The sequence below is a fragment of the Coenobita brevimanus genome, chromosome 101, assembly GCF_032717465.1.
Source record: "Coenobita brevimanus isolate Jiangsu-jjx chromosome 101, ASM3271746v2, whole genome shotgun sequence".
NCBI classification, from domain to species: Eukaryota; Metazoa; Arthropoda; class Malacostraca; order Decapoda; family Coenobitidae; genus Coenobita; species Coenobita brevimanus.
In genome coordinates, this window is record NC_137054.1 from 59153943 (window position 1) to 59179641 (window position 25699).

General features: G+C 39.6%; 1 protein-coding gene across 1 annotated transcript in view; it reads left to right on the plus strand.

The window, feature by feature from the left end:
• The window catches only part of stan (Protocadherin-like wing polarity protein stan), a 158909-nt gene that overhangs the window by 121320 nt on the left and 11890 nt on the right, over nucleotides 1-25699 (plus strand). Inside the window, exons 22-27 of the mRNA XM_080284512.1 lie at nucleotides 2376-2596; nucleotides 5590-5736; nucleotides 10656-10920; nucleotides 12326-12584; nucleotides 13627-13794; nucleotides 19050-19052. Coding sequence (XP_080140638.1) covers nucleotides 2376-2596; nucleotides 5590-5736; nucleotides 10656-10920; nucleotides 12326-12584; nucleotides 13627-13794; nucleotides 19050-19052 — 1063 coding nt within the window. The remainder of the gene's footprint in view (nucleotides 1-2375; nucleotides 2597-5589; nucleotides 5737-10655; nucleotides 10921-12325; nucleotides 12585-13626; nucleotides 13795-19049; nucleotides 19053-25699) is intronic.

Sequence of the window (25699 nt, forward strand, 5' to 3'; positions counted from 1 at the left end):
GTATGAGAATTCTGCGTTATAGGGCCACATGTGTAAACGTTAAAGGGTATCTTGGTACCTAAGCCAGCCCCAAGTTCACCTTTTGGGGCCATAGGTGTGAAACGATCATGTCGGAACGCAGATGTGGTCATGTACACGGCTCTCCCAGTCCTCCCTCCATCCCCTTTCTTCTTCCCCCCGTCCCTCCTTCATCTCTGAGAGAGTGAGTGAGTGAGTGAGTGAGGGAATGAATAAGAAAATGAATGAGTGAGTGAGTGAGACGGGGTGGGGGGGTAGTAGTTCTCGTCTCCCTCCCTGACCCCCATCCTCCCCCACTGCTGCTTGTCTCCCTCCCTTTCACCCTGCCCTCCCTTACCCTCACTTCTCTCTTTTCCTGCCTTGCCCCACCCCCACTTGTCTCCCTCCCCTCCCCCTTGCCCTCCCCCCACCCCTGCATGTCTCCCTCCCTGTCCCCCTGTCCATCCCTGCCCCCTGCGTAGCACACTGCCTGCATGCTGTAAGTTGCCCTGAACCACACCTTCCATCATGTTATGTTTGATGTACCATTTTAGCAGATGCAGTCCACGCTCTGTCTATCACTTGCTGCGTTTTGTGATTTCCAACCATAATTTTGTGCCTCGCACCGTGTTCTGTCTATCATTGGCTGCGTAGTATGCTTTTGAAACATAATTTGGGGTCTCCCACTGTGTTATGTCCATCATCACCTCATAGTCAGGTGCTGTAAAAAATGAGCAGCTTCCTCAGTCCGCGTTATATATATTTTTTTCCGCGGTGTGACATTTTTGGGACACAAAATGGCACCTCCCGTGTTATGAGCGATTCGCATTTTAGGATCACATGTTATGTGAGGATTGACTGTATTATGTAATATATGTAAATAGTTATTTCATGATTATTGTTTAGTTTTTGTGATATAGGTAAAAAAGGAACCATTTGGATGCTGTCCAGTCATCCATTTGACATGTAGAAAATACCACTCCCCTCTGCTCCTCAAGTCATACATGTCAGACAAATCTCAGAGAGTACAGTAGTTATGGACTACACCTACTTAGACTCGGTTCCCCTTGTATTTGGAGTCCCTTGTGTATTCATTTTATGTTCAGTACTGTTCACAGTGTATAATAGTAGCTTGTTGTCCCTGCTTGATGCTCATGAAGTTGCCTATCATCTTTTATGTTGATGGCACACAATTTTGTGTGATGATAACAAATATTAATAATATAAAAATTAAAATGAAACCCCTAATGTATGATATTAAGATCAGGATGTCTAAGAGGAGACTTAAGCTGAATGATGGCAAAACTGAGATGATGATCATTTCCAGATGCTTTTGTTCTCTTTAAGTAACCACATACAGATGAATATTCTTTCTGTTATCATCTGAGTAATTAGCACATGTGAAGTATTATTACATCATCTGTTGATTGATTATGTAAAGTCAGATCCTAAGGTTTCTGACCTTTTCTAATTACAGGTACTTACGTAACTGATGCTGTTCATTACAGTGAATCTTTGGTTATTGTGCACTTGGTTATAGCAGATTTCGTTATCACTGCAAGATGAAAATCTCCATTCCTGCCATTGTCACGCATTTTTCAGCTAAAAAAAAACATTGTTATTGTGCACCTGATCAGTTTCTGCCAACAATGATGATGCAGTACATGTATCTGTGGTTTCTGATAGCTTTGAGGGATTCAGAGATGAGCCCTACTTGAGGAGTTAATCCCAGGTGGTGGAGACAATTACTGTATCTCTCCACCCCCTATCCTCAGAACCCCTTACCTCAAGTCCATCTCGAGTCTCTCAGTGGTATATATTTCTTCCCTATTATGCCCATTTCATCACTTTCTATTAACCTGACCATGCCTATTTGTGTTTTTGATACTTACTGTAGCATAATTTACTCAGTGGGTAAAAAGTGTTATAAAAGGGAAGATCTGGATTTACGAATAGATTGCCTGGTTTCAGTTAGGATAACATTGGTTCTGTTCTATCGCTATCATGCAGTTTCATTATCATGAACTAGGCATGGTACCAATTAAGCTCAGTAACCAAGGGATCACTGTATTTGACAATGACCTGTGTGTGAGACTTGAGATAGGGAATTATACTCCTCTTATTGTTAAGCACTACTGCATTCTTGCAGTCATAGTTGCTTTCTTAATACCAAGTTCTTGTGTGAAAGAACCACATATTAATTGTAATTTTAAAGAAGAGTTAAGGAAGCTTAGAAAATGAGCAAAGTTAACAGAAAAGAGGGTTTGGAAAGACAGTATTGATGTTGTGTAGATTGTTTCTAGTATTTCAGTTATGCACCAATAATGTAACTTTTTCTTCACACTTTGATACCAAGCAGTGTCCCTCTGTCTTACCAGTTCCCCTGCAAGCTTGTGGCCATTGGATTGCACTACTTCTGGCTGTGTGTCTTTACATGGCTGTTAATTGAGGGTGTTCACCTCTACCGTATGCTGACCGAGATGAGGGATGTCAACCATGGCCAGATGCGCTTCTACTACTCTTGCGGCTATGGCCTGCCGGCAATCATTGTGGGCCTCTCAGTGGGCGTTAGAGCTGATCAATATGGAAACTACCTCTTGTGAGTCTCGTGTAGTTTTTGTTGTTTTTGGTGGCAACACTGGATGTACAGAGCTATTATAGTGCATTAGCTGACTACATTCTAACTCACACCCATACAAATGCAGATGTTGCTTGTTATTAGTGAACATGTTTGATTATTGGTTCAGAATGTAAACACCTTTGAGTGGTGTGATTTGTATATCACTGTAGATGAAAGTAATGTTGTTGAGAGGGAATGTAACTCGATATGATGTGCTGGTAAAATGGAGAGAGACATGAATTGAATAATGAGATGAAGTACCTCAATGCAGTATACGAGAAAAGAGTGTCTGACTGTGCAAAAGCAATGGAGGGTAGAGTCACTCAGAGAAGAAAGATGGCTAGCACTGTTAAGGCCTTGATACATGATAGAGGTCTGAATATGAAGGCTGCAAGAGGAATGAATGAAAGGCTTCTGTTGTGTAGATGAACATGTGGGTTCAAGATTTCGGTATGGTATCAGTGTAAAGTCAAGAGTGAGGGTGGCAAAAATGAGAAAGGATTTAGGTAGGGTGGTGAAGTAATGTGAATTAAGTCAGAGATGGAATGGGGCATGGCTGTCCAAGAAAATGATCACTAGATATAGTAAGTGAATGTGTGAGCAAGTGAGTTACAGAAGTTCCATCCATCCAATCATAATCCAATCCAGTATTACTCTATCAGGAGTATAGGGACCCAGAGATAGGGTACTTATTTTCGATACAGTATTTAAGATGAATTTGACCAGTTGCTTGCCTCTTGCTGGCATTATGTAATTAGAAAACCTCACCCAGCCCTCAGTACTGGATCCTTATGGATCACATCCAGTTGGAGTGCCTAAACATGCTAGACCAGGGTTCATCAACGTTTTTTGCTCATGGCCCAGTTCTGAGCCTCATTTACATCTGTGACCCTCCTCATAGCCACTGTTAGTTGGATAAGCAGTGGTGAAATTTGAATCTTATAGTTGGGAGATAATAGTAATTAAATGCACATGGAGCATTCCAGTGGGAGGCAGTTTCGTGCTGCATTGCATGAATGTCAGAGTTTCCAGGCTTTGCTACCCCAGAGCCTTTATAACATTACAGCTTGTTTCTCTTGAATAGAAATTCCATTTCATGCAAACTGCCTTTTTCATTGAGAGAGATATGTTGTCATCATCATCATCATCATCATCATCATCATCCAATCCTACTTTGCCCCATGAGGAGTGTTGGAGCCCGGGGCTAGGCAGTTGGTCCTGACATTTAAGATGAGAGTGACCAACCTCACTCATCCCTGAGTGGCATTACATGAGCAATCAACCTCAACCATCCTTTGGATATAAACCTTCACCTGCTCAATCCGATTGGAACATAATAAGTACCCACTAAACCACCAAATATATAACCAAAATTTGGTTATATGGTTACCACCCAGTGTGGTAAATGGTTTCCTGGTGTACAGGAAACCGTTTGGCTTTTCACTCAGTGTAGAGTCACCGACAGGCAGAAGGAAGAGGAAAGAATGAAGGAATGAAAGACAGAAGAGGGAGTGTAAAGTCACCCGTAGGCAGAAAGACGAGGAAAGACTGAAGGAAAGAAAAACAGAAGAAGATGGAAGGAAAGAAGGATGGAGGAGAGGAAAGGGCAGACACCCAAGAGCAGCACTACATTGAGTGAGTGGAAGGTGAGCGCCCCCACCTTCCACAATCAATTATAGTAATTTTTAGTATTTATGCTTTTGAAATTAGTACAAAGAATGAAATGTGAAGGTTATGAAAACTTGTCATATGCCTGGCAGCTGATTGGGTGTCCCCCTCAGAACCTTACTGTGACCCCTCTGTGTTTCATTTTTTCCATGTTGCCCATAGAAATATGGCAGGGTTCCTTTGGGGGAGCCCATGGCCCTCATTGAGAAGCAGGCAACTAAAAAGTAAATGAGAGCAGTGTAGCTAATTCACTATATCAGTACACAACAGTAAGGCACACCCTTGATATTGCAGGCACCAGAGAACTGTCCCATGAAGGGGAAAGTGTCCAAGTGTGGTAGCCAAGTAAGGAAGTTAAAGAAGCAAAAAAAACTAATGAAGAATAGAAATGAATGGATTAAATATGTATGGAGATGCACATGATAAGAGCTGCACTCCTTTTTTTTAGTTGGTGGTCAACAGACTGATTCTGTCCCACAGATATTTATTAAATAAATACTGTATAAGAAGGAAAAATATGTTTGAATGGTTTGCCAATAAAGTACTGATGAGAATAAAGTTTGAAAGATCTGTAAATAGTTGTGTGGCCCATTTCACTGGGCACTGTAAATAATTCTGTTGTTGACTTCCTGCTCCAGTTTCTGTTTCATTCCCATTTGATTGGAGTTTTGTGTGATATGTGAGGAGTTACTTAGTTCTGATAGTTGTGGTTGGTGAAGAGTGTAAAGGTTGATAATTATGGTGATTATTACTTGTAGTGTATCCCTAATTATTCCCTTCATTGTGTATGACCTTGTTATGATAGTATGTCAACCATCATTATTATTTTGCCCATTAGACGCAGGTTCTTAGTGATCTGTGGCATGATATGTTCTTATTTCAGACCAGCTCTGCATTGTCTTACCCCCTTCACATTTCTGTGTATATTACCTTTACTTTTCAGTCCTCATCTCACAAGCTCATCTTTCCATATTTCACCATGCCATATACCTTTACTTTGCATTATCTTCTCTTTTGTGTCTTTCCACCTTAACTTTTTCATTGTTGGAATGAATGTAGAGCTTTGTTTCAAATATGCCAATTATAATAATCTGAAATTGAATAATTGGTTGAGAATGTTCATACTGCCAGTATTAACCCACTTATGATGTCAACTCTAACATTGTATTTTGACTAACACCAAACTATATTATTTATTAGAGATTGGGCCAAAGAAGCTGGATACAATATGGTAATGTTAATACCTTTGTAACTCCATTGCTGTACCATATACTGTATAATTTTCTCATCTCTTGTGCCCACAGCTGCTGGTTATCAATCTATGAGTCTGTGGTATGGGCTTTAGTGGGGCCTGTGTGTGTCATTGTTTTGGTCATTCTTCTCGTGTACGTTATGGCCATCCGTGCTTCACTGACACTTAAGGGACATGTTGAAGGATTCGGAAATTTAAGGTAGAGTGTCACTGATGGTTTTCATATTTTAAGTGTCAGGTGAAGGATATAGTTTAGTGTATTGTCATTGAAGATTTTTATGTTTCACTATTAGTGTCAAGTGAAGGATGTGGTACCTGGTATTTAAATCTGTGGCATGCCGATGACAGTATTCTCATCATCCAGAAAACTCCCATAGGCCCGCCAGTGACAATATTCTCGTCATCGAAGTAAAATATTTTCCAAAAATCCATTTACTGTATTGTTCAATTTTCATGGGATATGGTTTAAAATGAGTGCCATTGTCTTCCCATTTTCTCTGTGAGTCATGTGACTGCCCCAGGCTGCCACACAGCTACCCACACTAAAGAAAACGTCAGTAACTTGCCATCTCTGATTGTGATCAGACCCTGCTTACAGTCGCATCTGTTTACCTGCAGTTTTCCGTGGATTTTTCATCATTTTCTTTGTCATACTGCCCTTATATTCACAGTAAATCTTTTCCATGATGGATAAAACACTTATGTTAGATGCCTATGTTTTTTACATGTCATTGTACTTTTTTTTATAGTACCGGTAATGCTTATATTCTCTTCAGTCTTATATGCATATAGAAAAATCTACTGCGAACAATTTAAGACCAAATTGAGTAATACAGAGTGAAAAATAAGGTCAACAATAAGATAATAGCATTAACATGTGCGAGTAGTTACGTATGGCCTGGCAATGTCCAGCCAATTCTGGGGTGGTGCGGGCCAAGCGCAGCGGACGAACCAAAGTGTTAACATTTTCACTGAGGGATTTTGTTTCTTTGTAAGGATTAGGTGATGATGATGTAAGGATTAGATGAAGGATGTGGTACCTGGTATTTAATGTAGTGTCTGTCTACCTACCTATCTATCTATCTATCTATCCATCTATCTATCCATCTATCTATCTATAGCCATACACCAGAATCCCATGAGGGGTGGCCGTTTGTCTTTGAGTTGTTTTATGGACAGGGACATTAACCCTCCACCAGTCCACTTGTTGACATGTAGGGAACACATATGGTTGGTTATGTGGTTACCACCCTGCCTTTAAATGGTTTCCTGGCTTTCAGGAGATCATTAGGCTTGTCACTCACTGAGGGTTTTTATGTTTCATTCTCAGTGTCAAGTAAAGGATGTTATATTAAACCTGTTGGTTGCATATAGCATTCTGGCAGTGCCAATCAGTAGACTGCGTCTTACATTCTGGAAAAGCCACATGAAATATTGTGAATTTTTCAGTCATTCTTTGCACCCACTGCATGTTTATACTTGATGAAAGAGTTGCAAGTCATCTGTATGGAGTGTAATCTTTGTGTGACTAAAAAGTTATCATGTTTGATTAGGTATAAGTGGGTCAAAACACATGATAAAAACACAACTTTTTAAACTGGTTTTCCCCCACCACAGACATAGGAAATATTTAGGGCAGCCGCAGCCTAGGGGTTAGGGTAGGTTGGCACTGAGAATTTTTATATGTCATCATAAGTGTTATATCTATCTATCTATCTATTGCCAGACGCCTCAATCCCGTTTGGGGTGGCCACAAACAAATCGCCTCCAAGTCGCCCTGTCCCCCGCCATTTCACTGCCCTGCTCCCAACTCACATCCCCCTCTCTCATATACTTCTCCACCCCATCCCTCCATCTCATCCTCAGCCTCCCCCTCCCTCTTCCCCCCTCCACCTCACTCACATACACTCTCTTCGTCAGTCTTTCACCCTCCATCCTCTCCACATGGCCAAACCACCTCAGTGTGTTCCTCATAACGCTTCCTATCACATCCACATCCACACCACAACGCTCCTTTATATCCTCATTCGTCAGCCTGTCTCCCCACGTGACTCCACAGGCTCCTCTTAAATAACTCATTTCCACTGCTCTCACTCTTGACTTGTGTCCTTCCAACAGTGTCCAAGCTTCACTTCCGTACGTTAGAGTTGGTATCACAATACTGTCATGCAGTAACTTTTTCACTTCCATGCTCACTTCCCTGTTTCTTATCACTGCTGTCAAAGAACCAGCAACCTTTCTTCCCTGCTGTACCCTTTCAAGCACTTCACCCTCCAAACCTCCATCCTTACTCATCACACTACCCAAGTACTTAAACGTACTCACATTTTCCAATTCTTCACCATCCAACCTCGCTGTACATTCACTAACTTCACCTCTCTCAAAGACCATCACTTTACTCTTCCCTACATTCACCTTTAGATTCCGTTTCTTACACACTCTCTCAAACTCATCCACCAAGCCTTGCAGCTCCCCTTCGTCTTCACTCAACAACACAGTATCATCTGCAAACAACAGTACAGGGAGTTTCCAAACACTATCCTCTCTCACCAGGGCCACTCCAACATCCACTACCCTACCTTGTACCTCTTTTATTACCCCATCCATGTACAGATTGAATAACCATGGAGACATGACACATCCCTGTTTCAAACCAACTTTCAAAGAGAAAAATTCACTTAGTTCACCATCCACACACACTGCAGCCTTCGCACCATCGTACATACTCTTCACAGCATTCAACAACTTCCCATCAACTCCATATGTTCTTAACACTTTCCACAATCCTTGTCTATCCACCCTGTCATATGCTTTCTCCAAATCCATGAAAGCCGCATACAACTTCTTTCCCTTCTCTAGAAACTTTTCCACTAAAGATCTAAGAATGAATATCTGATTTACACAACCTCTTCCCTTCCTAAAGCCTCCCTGTTCTTCTCCAACTAATTTCTCTGTTCTTTCTCTAACTCTGTCTATAAGTATCCTACCATACACTTTTCCTATTATACTAAGAAGACAAATGCCCCTTTGATTACCACACACTTCTTTTTCCCCTTTTCCTTTGTACAAGGGAACAATTATACCTGACTTCCAATCCTCCGGGACTCTACCTTCCTCCCAGGCCAATCTGCACATCTTCCACATCCATTCTACTACTATCTCTCCCCCATGCTTCAGCATTTCACCACACACTCCATCAATTCCTGGGGCTTTCCCCGATTTAACTTTCTTTATTGCTTCCACAACTTCTGTCCTACGGATTTCTTCCTGTCTTCTCACCTCCCTCCTTCTCCCAGCCATTCCCCAGCCACTTATACTCGCATTACTTCCATCCTCTACGTTCAACCATTCCTTAAAGTGTTCTCTCCATCTGTTCACTTTTTCTCCCTTCTCCACTAGTAATCTACCATTTTTATCTTTCACTCCCCTGCTAACTTCACTTCCACCCTGTCTTACTCTTTTCACTTCTCTCCAGAACATTTTCTTACAGTCCCTCCACTTTACACTCAAATTCCTTCCAAATTCCTCATCCACTCTCTTCTTACTCTCTCTTACTAATCTTTTCACCTCTCTCTTTCTTTCCACATATAACTCTCTCTTCCGCCTCTCAACTTCTTCCACGCCCCTATTTCTCATCCATTCATTGTATGCTTTCTTCTTTTGTGCCACAGCCTGTTTCACCTCTTCAGTCCACCACGCTGTTCCTTGCACCCCCCTCCGTCTTCTCTTCCTTCCACACACCACATCACATGCTGCACATATTTCTTCTGTAAATATCCTACACACACCTTCCATGTCTCCCATCTGCTCCAATTCATATTTACCCAATCGTTCCTCCACTTCTTTCTTATACTCTGCCTTTTTCTCATCCTCTTGTAACCTTTCCACTCTCCTTGCAACTACTCCTTCCTCTCATATCATTGGTTTATATCATGGTATATCTTGAGTCATGAAAGACATGAGACATTAAAGATCAGATGGTCTTGAGAATATTATAATGCATAACAGTAATGTTGTGTAGTGATTGTATTGAGTTACTACAAAATTCTAAAGAAAATGTAATCGGTTGTCTCAGAATGTAACGTAGTATCCTGGAGTGTTTATAAAAATGAAGGCATTATCATTACTGGTTTCAGAAATTCATACATGCCTCCTGAATGTTAGTGAAGATTTTTGTGTTATAATCATGGCATTAAGCCTTTAGAATAGATGATGGAATGTCATAGTAATACAGTATTTGAGCCAGCTTAACCCCTTCAGTCCAGTCCAGTAACTTTTTTTAGTTTATTCTTGTTACCTTCACACTATCTTATTCAGCTTAGGGGAGACTTTCAGACTTAACAGATTATATGCAGCCTTTACTAATTTCTTAAGTAGTAGGTAGTGGTGATCATCATCCACTCACATGATGTAGCTGCCTCCTTCTTTCTTCCCCTTTATGATTCAATTTTTTTTTTTCTGACTTCCTCTCCTCCTATTTCTTCCAGCCTTCTTGTCGCATTTTATTTCTCTTCTTTCCATTTCAGGTGGCTGTACACTGAATGACAGCCCTAATGGTTTTGTGTAACCCAGGTAACCATTTTCGGTGCTGGGTGGTGGCCATATAACCAAATAATTGGGTGATGTTGAGCCTGCTATGGTGTCCCAGTTAACTGGGTGAAGAGAGAGACAAATGTAGTGTCCATCCAGAGATCAAACCTCCACACTCTTCCTCACACCTTGCTGTGGCAAGGTGCAGTCCAGTGCAAGGGAACATCAGTTCATTGCACAAGATGGCCCTGCAGGGACAGTTATTTGCCTGCGGTTGATGGGTCTGCCCAGCCAGGCAGACCGAGGTTGATCAGTAGCAAAATAATTCCTTCAGAATCAGAAAGCTTTCCCTGAATTGAATATAATTATGTGGAAGTAGCAAGAATTAAATCTGCAGGGACAGTTAGTTGCCTGCAGTTGATGGTTCTGCCCAGCTAGACATATAGAGGTTTATCAGTGGCAACAATAATCCCATCAGAACCAGAAAACTTTCCTTGAATTTAATATAGTTGTGTGAAAGTAGCAAGAACAAAAATGTCATTATAGTGAAAGGGTTAGATTTTTTTTTTTTTTTCCCCTTCTCAATAGAACATTATTATGGCTGGGGATTCTGTTCCTACCACTACTGGGAGCTACATGGGTGCTGGCAGTGCTGTCTGTGTCTGAAGACTTGGAGATCCTGCACTACTTCTTCTCGGTCTTCTCCCTCCTGACGGCCATCTTCATTCTGGTGGGCTACTGCCTCCTCAACAGCCGTGTGCGGGACTCCCTCTACTTCATGTTTCTCACCTGCACTGGCAAAAAAGTTCCCTATCAGGAGTCTGTTAGTGTTACCAGGACTTCAGGGGTTTCAGTAAGTGTTGGGCTTGTTGTCCCATGGACTAAGGAGGCTTACAAGCACCTTTCATGGTAATTTGCACATATTATATCAGAATCTCTCATGTATGGCTATCCTGTGCAATTCTTTTAAAATGGACATAGTTTGCATCAGTACATTTCCAGAGATTTTTAACCTGCTATATGAGGAAATGAAATTATAAAGATGAGGCTTGAGAAGCCCCTTACCATACACAAAGAAAATTATCAAAAAGAGGTGCTAGAAGAACTTTGAAGCTCATGAGAAATGGACTGTGGTACAGTATTGTGACTGAGGTAACTGTGGCAGTTGGATGTTCTTTTAGAAGCAGATGGGATACACTACAGAGGAAGTGATGTTGGATTTGATTGAGGATAGGGCAGTGGCAGATGGAAGTGGGAGTTAGAATCAGTGAATGAGAAGCAGTTGGATTTTGAAAATTTTTTGGCATGCATACAAGGACTCTTTTTATAGGAATGCTAAACCTGTTTGTCGTGTTGTAGTGTTGTCCAAAAAAAAAGTTAGTTAGATATGAAAGTTGAGAGGACAGTGGATCTAAAAGGGAAGAATGGTTCAGGAGGAAAAGTTATGAGTGGAGTGTGGCCCATTCATTGAAGATTATGTACTTTATCCAAGGCTGGAGGAGACTTCCATTGGGGTTATGGATGTTCTGAATGTATTGTTGAGTTTTGCTGCATCAACCATCTTGGGTGGTACAGAAGATAGTTCAGTCGTGAGAGCTAGAAATTATTGAAGGATGTTTCAAGAGTTCTTGCCCTTGTTAACAATGACAGGGCACAAACAGCATAAAAAAAGAAAGTGTTGTACTTCATGTGAAAGGTACAATGCTCTGTGGTAGTGAAATGTGGGCAGGAATTGGAGAAGGTGTTAGCAGATTTCCACTCAGTGAAATGAAGTGGTGAAATGGATGTTTAATCTCACACAGAGGGACAAAATATTGTGTGCAGATTGAAGAGCATGCTTTGGCTTTGGAAATTATTGTTGTGATGTATTAGTGGTAAGATAAGATCATTTGAACAGTGTAGAGAGAATGTGTGAGAGTAACTGGAAGAATTGCTGTACAGACCTGTTTGTGGAAGAGAACCCATGTGAACAAACCAAGGAAAGTGTTGGCCGAGGTCCAGAGGAAGGACCTCAGGATTAGGTGACTTAACCTGAGCAAGACAGAATACCATGCAACTTTGAATGCTGTCATCCGGCGAAAAAGGCCGACCTATGCAAGCATGAAATGTTGTATGTATTAAGCTGTAGGTGGATGAGTGGTGTTTATGGTGTATCAGAAAGACTGTGTAAGGATAGAAGGAAAGATTTGCAGAGAAATATAATAGTTATCCCTCCTTGCCAGATCTACTCATCATGTATATATTTTTAACTTGTACAGCGATCTGCTCTGACATACAATGATGACTTCAACATCCTTCGACGTAACATTGGGATCTCTACAGCCAGCACCACATCACGCTCTACCTGTAAGACCTCCAGCTCCCCTTACAGCCGAGGCGAGTGTGTGGTGGGGACAGGTGGGCGTGTGGCTTCATCCAGCACTCCCAGCAACTATAACTCTAACACTGACCTGAATTCTCAGTCAGTCAAGTCACCCTATGCCTACAATGATTCCACCATGTTTCATAGAAAGAATGGTGAGCTTTTGGTATACAGGATGTTTATATCCTCAAGTGTCATGCTTTTGGCCTTGTTGAAATGTGAAATTGTACTAAGTTGATATCAAACTGATACTGTAGAACTTGTGGTAAAAAATCAAAGTTTATATTTTATTTCCATGGATTCTAACATTATGTACTTGTAAGATGATCCATTGTTTAAAAATACAGGTACTGATCAGACTGTTTTATAGCCAACATCAGTCTACCCTCTTTGCTTCTACCATATTTTGCAAAGTAACTGGTCTTTTCAAGGAGAAAAAAGAAGATGTTCCCTTTTTTTTTTTTTTTTTTTTTTTTTTTTTTTTTTTAAAGAAAAATTGCATATCAGAGTTTCTTTCCTACCTTGTTTCATTTTCGAAGGCTCCAACATGCTTACGTGCATCGGCTTTGGTCATCTAATGGTGACTATCCACACTGCTCGATCTGTGGCAGCCACCCTGTTCAGTCCCTTAACTCTGAGATCACACTTAATGACCTCGTGTCACCTTTTTTTCGATCCACCCCTTGCAACCCCACCCCCAATATTAACACTTCTCACTTTCTGCACCCAATTATCATCCCCCATCCTCTCCATATGCCCGGAGCACCTCAGTCTACCTCTCCTCATCACAACACCAATACACTCCAGTCCCATCCTACCTCTCAACACTTCCATCGTAAACTCAGCCCCCCCAGGCATTGCATGCAGGGACGCACTACACATCCACCTAATCATGGTCATTTCTGTATGTTTGAGCCTGCGAATATCCTCTTCCTTTACTGCCCAGGTCTCTCTACCATACCGTATTACACTCCTAACACATGCTGCATACAAAGATCCCTTAGCACGTAGGGAGAGCCCTCTCAGTGTCAGGAGAGGCAGCTTGCCAGGTATCCCAGTTTATAGTAGAGCTTGTATGTAAAAGTTATGATATTTTGAAACATAACTTTGATATACAGTGGGCACTTAATGTACTGTATAGGTTTGTATACTATGCTATAATGTGAGCAGGATGATTTGAGTGATGCCTTGTGGCAGGTGCAGCTGGCCGAGCATCCAAGCGGCGTGAGAGTGAAAGCGAAAGTGAACTAAGTCTAGACCACCGTTCCCTGGACCTGGCCTCTTCCCACTCTAGTGACGAGGACGATACCACCACACACAACGGCACTCTCAGGGTCACAGAGGCCAAACCAAACCCTCCCCCAGGTGACTTTTATTCTTACGTTCACAAAAGTACTTTTGCTGTCACTAATATTGTACCGGCTGAAAAACAACCATTTTTGAAATAACTGCCCTCTACATTAAATTTATGGGTTTATGGATGTGTGAAAGTTTGAGGAAATGTTATTAGTGCATCATAAAAAGATGGTAAATGGACCAAATATAATTTGGTTTCCACTCTATGACTTGAAGAAGGGTGCAGGATGTACATAATGGTGTTGACCCTTCAATATATGGGACATCCAAATTCTGGACTCTGCTGTGGATTTGCAGCTTAAGTTTTCTGGGAAGATGAGTATCTTCCTGAGAGGATGTCATCAAAACACATGGTTGTAGCTGGTTGTCATTTATTAATGCACTGTTTCTCCATACATGCTAGATGGCACCAGAGAGATTGGACTTGTTCCATGGTCTGGGCAAGACTTGAAAAATACTTAAAAACCAGACAGTGGCCATTCAGGATCCACTCTCAGAAGTAAAATACTATGCTGGAATTTGGTTGAAGTCCATCTCTGGACTTACACAAAGACTTGCACCCCTGAAAGAGTTAGAACATTCACATAGTTTCAAGCAAAATAAATGTGAATAATAAAAATTTTCATACAGATATTTCAGTTAATTAGATAATGCAGCTGCCCTTTGACCACCCTACCCTTTATTTGTTAGGATGAAACTGCATAGGTTAAGAACTTATCTCCTTCTTTCTTAGTTACAAAACGGTTTTTAGTATCACAGTGGTATATGTGCCTGCCTAGTCTTACCCAAGGCAGCAAGGTGCTGACATAGCTGTTGCTGCACCTCCACACACAGTGGTTCTGTACCGGCATGCCCTGATATCCGGTTGTGTTGTGTACCGGTGGGAGTGTTCAGACAGCAAGTGTGCCAGATATCAAAGCAATTTTCCCCATAAGATGCTGAAGAAAAGCCCGAGATGCATTCCAGGCCCAAACCCAAACACTCATATACCTAACTCACTCAGTAGAGATTGACACAGACACACCATAGGTAATGTTATTGTCCTCATAAACAGTACTATTGCTAAAAACTGGGATATCAAACATCATATGTGCAGGAAGGTAAGGTGGTGGGAGGTGTGGTGCAGAATGTGTTGTGGGCAACAGACACAGCGACTATGGAGAGCGCAGTCCAGACAGGCAGCGCGCTAGCGGGGATGAGGAGGGAGACATGCCTGGCAGCACTGACTCAGCAAATGAGAGGAGAAACGAAGGAGAGAAGATAAAAGGGATATGGCACCATGGAGACCTGAGAGACACAGACTACCTCTCTCTCTCTCTCTCTCTCTCTCTCTCTCTCTCTCTCTCTCTCTCTCTCTCTCTCACACACACACACACACACACACAGGCAGTCAAAGGAGGAAGACGTGCGACATCGGTGCTCCGTACCGGACCAACACGGCCAGTGGCATTACCTAAATTAGTATCTTTGAATGAGTCAAGCTCTGTAACAGGTTAGACTAAATGATTTTTCATTATTAAAAAGGAAAAAAATAATACAGAGTGTAAACAAGACTTGTTCAAGAGAAAAAAAAAAGAACCACGAGGGAAAAAAAATGCGCTGAGTCAGCTGGGTTTGTTTATACTACAGCAACACGGGGAAAGTGTACATACTCTGTAAGTACATACTCTGTTCTTTTAGTATTGCAAAATGGATACATACTTCAGTAAACAAATTTGGAAAAGAAAAGGGATAAAAGTAAAAAGCCAAATGATGATTTCTACCAAGAATTGGTAGAAGTGGAGACTCACAATAGACTGGTTGAACGTGTACACAAACTAGAAATGGCATTCAAAAATGAAATTGATGAAATAAAGAAGCAAATGCACTTGCAAAAGGAAGAGATAGAAAAACTAGGAAGGGAGGCCAATAAGAAAGACACAACCATCAGTGAACTAACAGTGGAACTGAGTACGCTTAGGAAGAAAGTGAGTGAAATGGCAAGTACAGTAGTCAATCACAAGAGTGTTATGGAAGAGTTCAAAAATGACACAGAGACAATTAGGCAAGCAAGTAGTCTTATGGACCAGAGCAGTGATATTGAGGAGAAGATAACACAGGTGAATTTAGCTGTGTAAAGCTACAAAAATGATGTAGAAACCACGTATGCTGAAATGGTGAAAGTAAAGACAGACTTAGAAACAAGGGTGGAGGAAAAAAGCATTAAAAAGGAAGTGAAAAGAATCCAAAACAATCCAAAGTTAATCAGAGATTCAGTAGAGATAAACAAGTCTATAGTAATCACTGGTATAGAAGAGGAAGAAGTAAAAAACAAGATCACAAGAGACAAAAAGGAGATGACAAATGTAATGAGCTTATTGAAAGAAGTATCAGAGGAAATCTGTTGTAAAGACATGGAGGAAAAAAGCATTAAAAAGGAAGTGAAAAGAATCCAAAACAATCCAAAGTTAATCAGAGATTCAGTAGAGATAAACAAGTCTATAGTAATCACTGGTATAGAAGAGGAAGAAGTAAAAAACAAGATCACAAGAGACAAAAAGGAGATGACAAATGTAATGAGCTTATTGAAAGAAGTATCAGAGGAAATCTGTTGTAAAGACATAGAGGAACACAAAAGGTTAGGGAAATACGAGAAAAGCAAGACAAGACCTCTAAAGGTGACTTTCCAGAGTGTAAACACTGTGGAAGAGATACTAAAAAATGCAAAGAATCTTATGGAAAAAGAGGAGTTCAAAAATGTATGGATAAAAAGATGCCTAACACAAGAGGAACTGGAATTACTGAAAGAGAAAAGGGAGGAAGCAAAAACAAAAAATGAGGGAAGATCAGAAGAGGAGAAGAAGAAATTTTTTTACAAAGTAATAGGATTGCAGGTACGAAAGTGGTACACAAACAGGATGGAAGAAAAAGGAGGAAGGTAGTAGAACCATGTCATGACAAATATATAAACAAGATGATAAAGTTGATGTACGCAAATGTGGATGGAATGGTATCTAAATTACTAAAGATGAATGATTATGTCAGAGAAAATGAACCACAAATAATATGCCTAACTGAAACAAAATTAACACCAAGGATATCCAATGACATACTAAACTTAGAGGAATACAATATATGGAGAAGAGACAGAAATTTAAGAAAAGAAGGAGGAATTATAATATTAACTAAGAAAAATCTAAAAGTCAAGGAAATAAAACTAGATATACCATCACAAGTAGAACTGATTGCAGTAGAGATCGACACATCTGAAGGTAAAGTAATTGTAGCCAATTTGTACATGCCACCCAGATCAAACACATGGGAAAGAGACGAATATGAGGACCTGGTAGAGAGTACAATTCAGAGTATAAGATCATTACTACATAAAATGGAAGAGAAATCAGAAAGAATTATACTAACTGGGGACTTCAATACAAATATAAATTGGAATACTCTGGATATAAATAGCCAAGAAAGCTGTTGGGACCAAAAGCTCCTGGATCTCAAACAAGAGTTTTTCTTAATGCAACATGTGAGGGAAACCACCAGAAAAAGAGGACTTGATGTACCTTCAGTGCTAGATCTAATATTTACTAGGCAAGAAAATGATATTGACAGTTTAATATATCACCTTCCACTCGGCAAAAGTGATCATGCAGTACTAAATTATAACTTCAGGATAGCATATGACATAGTAAACAGCAATGACAGTTACAAAAAGAGCCTAAACTATAAAAAGGGAAATTATCAAGACCTAAAGAAGTATTTCTTAGAAGCTGATTGGGAAAATGAGCTTAGAGGACAAGATTTAAATGCTGTATATAAAAAATTCTGTGAATTTTATGAAACAGGAGTCCAGAAGTACATCCCACAGCACAAAGAAACAGATAAGAAAATACAGAAATGGTTCAATATAGAATGTAAAAAATCAAAAGAAAGAAGAGATTTGTTGTGGAATAGATACAGAAGACACAATAGTGAAAGGGCGTATAATAACTACAAACAGGCAAGAAATGACTATACAAGAATAAGGAGGGAAGCCCAAAAACAGTTTGAGGAGGATATAATAAATAAAAGTAGTGATCAACCAAAGCTGTTTTACAGCTATATCAGAAGCAAAACCAAAGTAAAAGATGTAATACAATCCATTACGGACAACGGAATCACTTATACACAAGAGAAAGATATTTGTGAAGCACTAAATAAGAATTTCCAATTACTTTTTACAGAAGAAAAAAATTTTGAGAGGGACTATGTGGAACACGCATGTCCACACATACTACCAGATATACAAATAGCAGAAAAAGTAATACAGGAGGAGTTAAGTAGATTAGACAGAGGAAAAGCAAGTGGTCCTGATGAAATTTCATGTTGGGTATTACGTGAATGTGCAAAGGAGTTAAGTAAACCATTATTTTTAATTTTCAAGAAATCCTTGAGTCAAGGTAAACTACCTGATATTTGGAAAAAAGCAAATAATGTACCCTTATTCAAGAAAGGAAATAGACAAAATCCACTCAACTACCGACCAGTATCACTGACCAGTGTTGTAAGCAAGGTACAGCGTATTAGAAAAACTTATAAGAAAAGCTTGGGTAAATCATCTAGAAGAACACAGTATGATAACAGAAAGACAGTTTGGTTTCAGAAAAGGAAAATCATGTGTACCTAATCTGTTGAGCTACTATGACAGAGTAACAAACACAATACAGGAAAGGGAAGGATGGGTGGACAGTATCTATTTATATTTCAAGAAAGCTTTTGACACAGTACCACACCAAAGACTTTTATGGAAACTGTACCATCAAGGAGGAATTAGAGGCAAACTGTTTTGTTGGATGCAAGACTTTCTCATAAAAAGAGAAATGAGGACAGTACTAAGAGGAAACTACTCATCATGGAAAGAAGTGACTAGTGGAGCACCACAGGGTTCAGTGCTGGCACCAATCATGCTTTTAGTGTATATAAATGATATAAACAGTAACACTGGAAATGAGAGTTATCTGAATATGTTTGCAGATGATGCAAAAATACAAAGGAGAATTACTAACACAGACTCTTGTAAAGAGCTACAAGAAGAATTAAATAAACTTCATGAATGGAGTAGTACATGGCAAATGGAATTCAATGTGGACAAGTGTCATGTGATCAAGTTTGGTAAAAGTGGAAAAAGACCTGATTGGGATTATAAGTTAGGAAATAAAACCCTATACACATCAGAAAGAGAGAAAGACCTAGGTGTGATTATCAATAACAGACTATCTCCGGCTGACCACATCAGCGAGAAGGTACGGAACATGTATACACTGCTTGCAAATATGAGAATAGCATTCACATACATAAATGAAGACATGCTAAGAAGGATAATAACATCATTCATTAGACCAACCCTGGAATATGCATCAGTAGTCTGGAGTCCTCATCTTAAAAAGCATATAGACAAGATTGAAAAAGTTCAAAGGGCCGCTACAAGATGGATACCAAGCTTAAGGGACCATAGCTCGAAGAAAGACTAAATAAACTGAATCTACCAACACTACAGGAGAGAAGGAAAAGAGGTGACATGATAATGCTATATAAGTGCATATCAGGAAAGGAGAAAATAGACATAATTGATTACTTAATATATGGAGAAGCATCAGCAAGAGGACACTGCAAAAAACTGCATAAGAGGAGAGGTGATAAAGACGTAAGGAAATTCAGTTTCACAAACAGAGCAATTGATCAATGGAATGCTCTACCGAATGAAATAGTGTGTGCCAAAACAATTCACAAATTTAAGGATATGTACGATAAATATGGTTTAAGACACGGGACAGTACGAGCTTGACTCATTCCTGTAAAGATACAATTAGGTAAGAACAATTAGGTAAGAACACACACACATACACACACACACACACACCACACCACACCACACCACACCACACCACACACACACACACCACACCACACCACACCACACACACACACACCCGCACACACACACACAGTTGAGGCATCAGAGAGACAGCACATCATATCACCTCATTCCGTCCTGGCCACAACTGGCCATATCTAAACACTGTAGTATCTTTATATGAGTCAAACTCTGTGCTTGGTTTAACTAAATGATGTTCTAATATAATAGATCAAGTTTAAGCAAAAGTGTTGCCCAAATAACTGAATGCAGCCAGTTAGTGCAGGAATGCGCTGGTCAAGCTCCCACTTGTATTTGACTACGGTACCACAGGCGAGTAAGGAGATGCATACTTGTAAGTAAAAGTTTTTTTTTTCTTTCTCAGTAATAACACAAGAGGACCACCATATTTAGTAAAGCAAATATGGAAGGAATTAAGAAAAGGGATAAAGGTAGAAAACAGGATGATGATTTCTACCAGAAACTGGTTCAAATGGAAACAAACAACAAATTATCAGAGAGGGTGAACAAATTGGAAAGGGCATTTTGGAGTGAAATGGATGAAATTAAGAAGCAATTGTGCATGCAGAAGGAGGAAAATGAAAAATTAGTAAAGGAATTAAACAAGAAAGATACAACATTAGATGAGCTGTCAGTTGAGGTGAGCTGTCAGTTGAGGTGAGAAGGAAGATTAGTGAAATGGCAGGTACAGTTGTCAACCATGAGAGTATTATGGAGGATTTCAGAAATGATAAAGAGACAGTTAGGCAAGCAAGCAGTCTGATAGACCAAAGCAGTGATATTGAAGATAACCCAAGTGAATGAAGTGATGCAAAGTTACAAAGATGATGTGGAAACTACATATGCTGAAATAGTGAAAATAAAGAAAGACTTAGAAACAAGAGTCAAAGAAAAAAGCATTAGAAAGGAAGTGAAAAAAATAATCCAAAACAACCAACAATTGGTCAAAGATTCAGCAGATATCAACAAATCTATAGTAGTCACTGGTATAACGGAAGAAGAAATAAAAAACAAAATTTCGGGAGACAAAAAGGAGATGGCAAATACTCGTATAATGAGCATATTGAAGGAAATAGCAGAAGAAATCTGTAATAAACACACAGAGGAACACAAAAGACTAAGGAATTATGAGAGAAATAAGTCAAGGCCACTGAAAGTAACCTTCCAGAATGTGAACACTGTGGAGGAAATACTAAAAAATGCAAACAAACTCATGGAAAAAGAGGAAGTTAAGAAAATATGGATAAAAAGATACCTAACTCAAGAGGAATTGGGAATAATAATAATAACAATAATAATAATAATATGACAGGGTGGATAGACAAGGATTGTGGAAAGTGTTAAGAATATATGGAGTAGATGGGAAGTTGTTGAATGCTGTGAAGAGTATGTACGATGGTGCGAAGGCTGCAGTGTGTGTGGATGGTGAACTGAGTGAATTTTTCTCCTTGAAAGTTGGGTTGAAACAGGGATGTGTCATGTCTCCATGGTTGTTCAATCTGTACATGGATGGGGTAATAAAAGAGGTACAAGGTAGGGTAGTGGATGTTGGAGTGGCCCTGGTGAGAGAGGATAGTGTTTGGAAACTCCCTATACTGTTGTTTGCAGATGATACTGTGTTGTTGAGTGAAGACGAAGGGGAGCTACAAGGCTTGGTGGATGAGTTTGGGAGAGTGTGTAAGAAACGGAATCTAAAGGTGATTGTAGGGAAGCGTAAAGTGATGGTCTTTGAGAGAGGTGAAGTCAGTGAATGTACAGCGAGGTTGGATGGTGAGGAATTGGAAAATGTGAGTATGTTTAAGTACTTGGGTAGTGTGATGAGTAAGGATGGAGGTTTGGAGGGTGAAGTGCTTGAAAGGGTACAGCAGGGAAGAAAGGTTGCTGGTTCTTTGAAAGCAGTGATAAGAAACAGGGAAGTGAGCATGGAAGCGAAAAGGTTACTACATGACAGTATTGTGATACCAACTCTAACGTATGGAAGTGAAGCTTGGACGTTGTTGGAAGGACACAAGTCAAGAGTGAGAGCAGTGGAAATGAGTTATTTAAGAGGAGCCTGTGGAGTCACATGGAGAGACAGGCTGACGAATGAGGATATAAAGGAGCGTTGTGGTGTGGATATGGATGTGATAGGAAGCGTTATGAGGAACACACTGAGGTGGTTTGGCCATGTGGAGAGGATGGAGGGTGAAAGACTGACGAAGAGAGTGTATGTGAGTGAGGTGGAAGGGGGAAGAGGGAGGGGGAGGCCGAGGATGAGATGGAGGGATGGGGTGGAGAGGTATATGAGAGAGGGGGGTGTGAGTTGGGAGCAGGGCAGTGAAATCCGGGGGACAGGCTTACTTGGAGGCGATTTGTTTGTGGCCACCCCAAACGGGATTGAGGCATCTGGCAGTAGATAGATAGATAGATAGATAATAATCTGGCCTTTTGTTTCTCAAAAGCACCAGTTCTTCCTTTGGGAATTCACTAGCGCTCAACACACATACATTATTTTTACAGTTACAAGAATATTAAGAGAGAGGAGGGAGGAGGCAAAAACAAAGAACGAGGGAAGATCAGAGGAAGAGAAGAGAACTTTTTTTTTAACAAAGTAATTGGATTGCAGGTACAAAAGTGGTACATAACCAACAGGGAATAAAAACAAGGAAGGTATTAGACTCAAGTTATGGCAAGTATGAACAAGATGATTAGGTTGATGTACTGAAATGTAGTTGGAATGGTATCTAAATTATTAGAGATAGAAGACGATACTAAAGAAAAGGAACCACATATTATTTGCCTAACAGAAACAAAATTAACCCCAAATATATCAAACAATACTCCAGACTTAGAGGAATACAATATATGGAGAAGAGACAGAAATTTAAGAAAGGGATTAGGAATTATAATCTTAACAAACAAAAAAAAAAGTCAAAGAAAGAAAACTAGATATACCCTCACAAGTAAAACTGATTGCACTGGAAATTGAATCTGAAGGGAAATTAATTGTGTCAAATTTATACATGCCACCTAAAACAGATACTTGGGAAAGAGGCAAATATGATGACCTGGCAGAAAGTACAATTCAGAGTTTAAGAACATGACTACATAGAATGGAAGAGAAATCTGAAAGAATTATATTAACTGGAGACTTCAAGTCAAATATAATTTGGAATAATCTAGATGTAAAAACCCATGAGAGGTGGTGGAATCAAAAGCTCCTGAATCTTGTGCAGGAGTTTTTCCTAACAGAGCATGTCAAGGAAAACACCAGAAAAAGAGGACTTGATGTTCCATCAGTACTAAGGCAAGAAAATGAAATTGACAATGCAATGTATCACCCTCCATTCGGCAAAAGCAGCCACACAATATTAATTTGTAACTTCAGGATCGCATATGATATTACCAGTAATGAGAGTTATGAAAAGAGTCTAAACTAGAAAAAAAGGCAACTATCATGACCTGAAGAAGTACGTCTTAGAAACAGATCGGGAAAAGGAACTTAGAGGACAAGATTTAAATATTATACAAAGAAAATTCAGTGATCTTTATGAAATAGAAGTCCAAAATTACATCTTTCAGCACAAAAAAACAGAAATGAAAATAAAGAAATGGTTTAATACAGAATGTAAAAAATCAAAAGAAGAAAGAGATTTGCTGTGGAATTGATCCAGAAGACACAATAGTGAGAGCCCATATAATAACTATAAAGAGGCAAGAAATTATTATACAAAGATAAGGAGAGAGGCTCAGAGACAGTTTGAGAAAGACATTGTAAATAAAAGTAGTGATCAACCTAAATTATTTTACAGCTACATCTGAAGCATAACCAAAGTTAAAGATAAAATACAGTTCATTACAAACGAGGGGATCATTTGAACACAAGAGAAAAATATTTATGAAGCACAAAATAAAACCTTCCAATCAGTTTTTACAAAAGAAAGTAATTTTGAGAGAGATGATTTGGAACATGCATGCCCACACATATTACCAGATATACAAATATCAGAAAAAGAATTACAGGAAGAGTTAAGTAACTTAGACAAAGGAAAAGCAAATAGTTCTCATGAAATTTCATGTTGGGTGCTACATGAATGTGCAGAAGAGTTAAGCAGACTATTGTATTTAACATTCAAGGAATCCTTAGGTCAAGGTAAACTACCTGGTATTTGGAAGAAAGCAAACATTGTTCCCCTATTCAAGAAAGGGAATAGACAGTATCCATTCAACTGCCGACCAGTATCACTGACCATTGTTGTAAGTAAGATACTACAGTAGAAAAGCTGATAAGAAAAGTTTGGGTAACATATCTAGAAGAACTCAGTATGATAACAGAGAGGTAGTTTGATTTTAGAAAGGGAAAATCGCGTGTTACTAATCCATTAAGCTACTATGATAGAATTCCAAAAACATTACAGAAAAGAGAAGGATGGGTGGACAGTATCTATTTAGATTTCAAGAAAGCATTTGACAGAGTAATGCACCAAAGACTTTTATGGAAACTGTACCATCAAGGTGGTATCCAAGGCAATCTGTACTGTTGGATGTAGGATTTTCTCAGAAAAAGGGAAATGAGAACAGTATTAAGGGGAAATTACTCATCATGGAGGGAAGTGATTATTGGAGTTCCACAGGGCTCAGTGCTGGCAGTTTTTAGTATATATAAATGACACAGACAGTAACATTGGAAATGGAAGCTATCTAAATATGTTTGCTGATGATGCAAAAATACAAAGGAAAATTACTAACACAGATTCTTGCAGAGAGCTGCAAGAGGAATTGAATAAGCTTCATGAATGGAGCAATAAATGGCAGATGATATATAATGTGGACAAGTGTCATGTAATCAAGTTTGCTAAAAGTGAGAAAAAAGACCAGATTGGGATTATAAGTCAGGAAGATCAACCCTACACATATCAGAAAGGGAGAAGGACCTAGGAATGATTGTCAGTAACAGATGACCATATTAGTGAGAAGGTATGGAACATGTATACACTGTTTGCAAATATGAGAATAGCATTCACATATATAAATGAAAACATGCTGAGAAAGATAATAACATCATTCATCAGACCAGCCTGGAGTATGCATCAGTAGTCTGGAATCCTCATTTCAAAAAACACATAGATAACATTGAAAAAGTACTAAGGGCAGCAACAAGATGGGTACCAAACTTGAGGGATCTATGCTATGAAGAAAGACTAGAAAAACTGAATTTACCAACACTACAGGAGAGAAGGATTAGAGGAGATATGATTATGCTATATAAATGCACCTCAGGGAAAGAGAAAATAGACATAAATGAATATATAACCCACAGGGGAAGCATCAGCAAGAGGACACTAAAAAACTACATAAAAAGAGAGGTGATAAAGACGTAAGGAAATTCAGTGTCCCAAATAGAGTAATTGATCAGTGGAATGCACAGCCGAATGAAATAGTGTGTGCAAAAACTATTCAGAAATTCAAGGATGTGTATGATAAAAATGGTTTAACACATGGCACAGTACGAGCTCGACTCATTCCTGTAAAGATACAATTAGGTCAGAACAACTAGGTAAGAACACACTTTTGTCTGACTTTTCACTATCTTTACCTTTCCTTCTTCTACATCTTTCACATCTTTCTTCATCTAATACTCTCACAGTTTTTTCCTTTCTCTCGTACATCCTTCACACTCTCCCTCTTTTTCTTCCCCTTCTTTCCCTCCTTCTCCAATCTTCCCTCCCTACATAGTCTTCCTGTCTCACATTTTTCACTCCCTCTTTCCCTCCTGCAATGTCATTTTCTTCCCTCCCTCTGCTTCTCATAGCTTACTATCTTCCCTCCCATCTTCTGTTCACCCTCTTTTTCCATCCCATCCTCCCTATTCTCTCTTTCTTTCTCCATCTGTTTTCTTCTCTCTCTATCACTTTCTTCTTCTCTCCCTACTCCATATTCATTTTCATCCCTCCCTGCTCCCTCTGCTTCTCACACTGTATCATCTCTCCCTCTCTCCCTTTTCTTCTCATGTTTTCTTTCTTTCCCTCCCTCCCT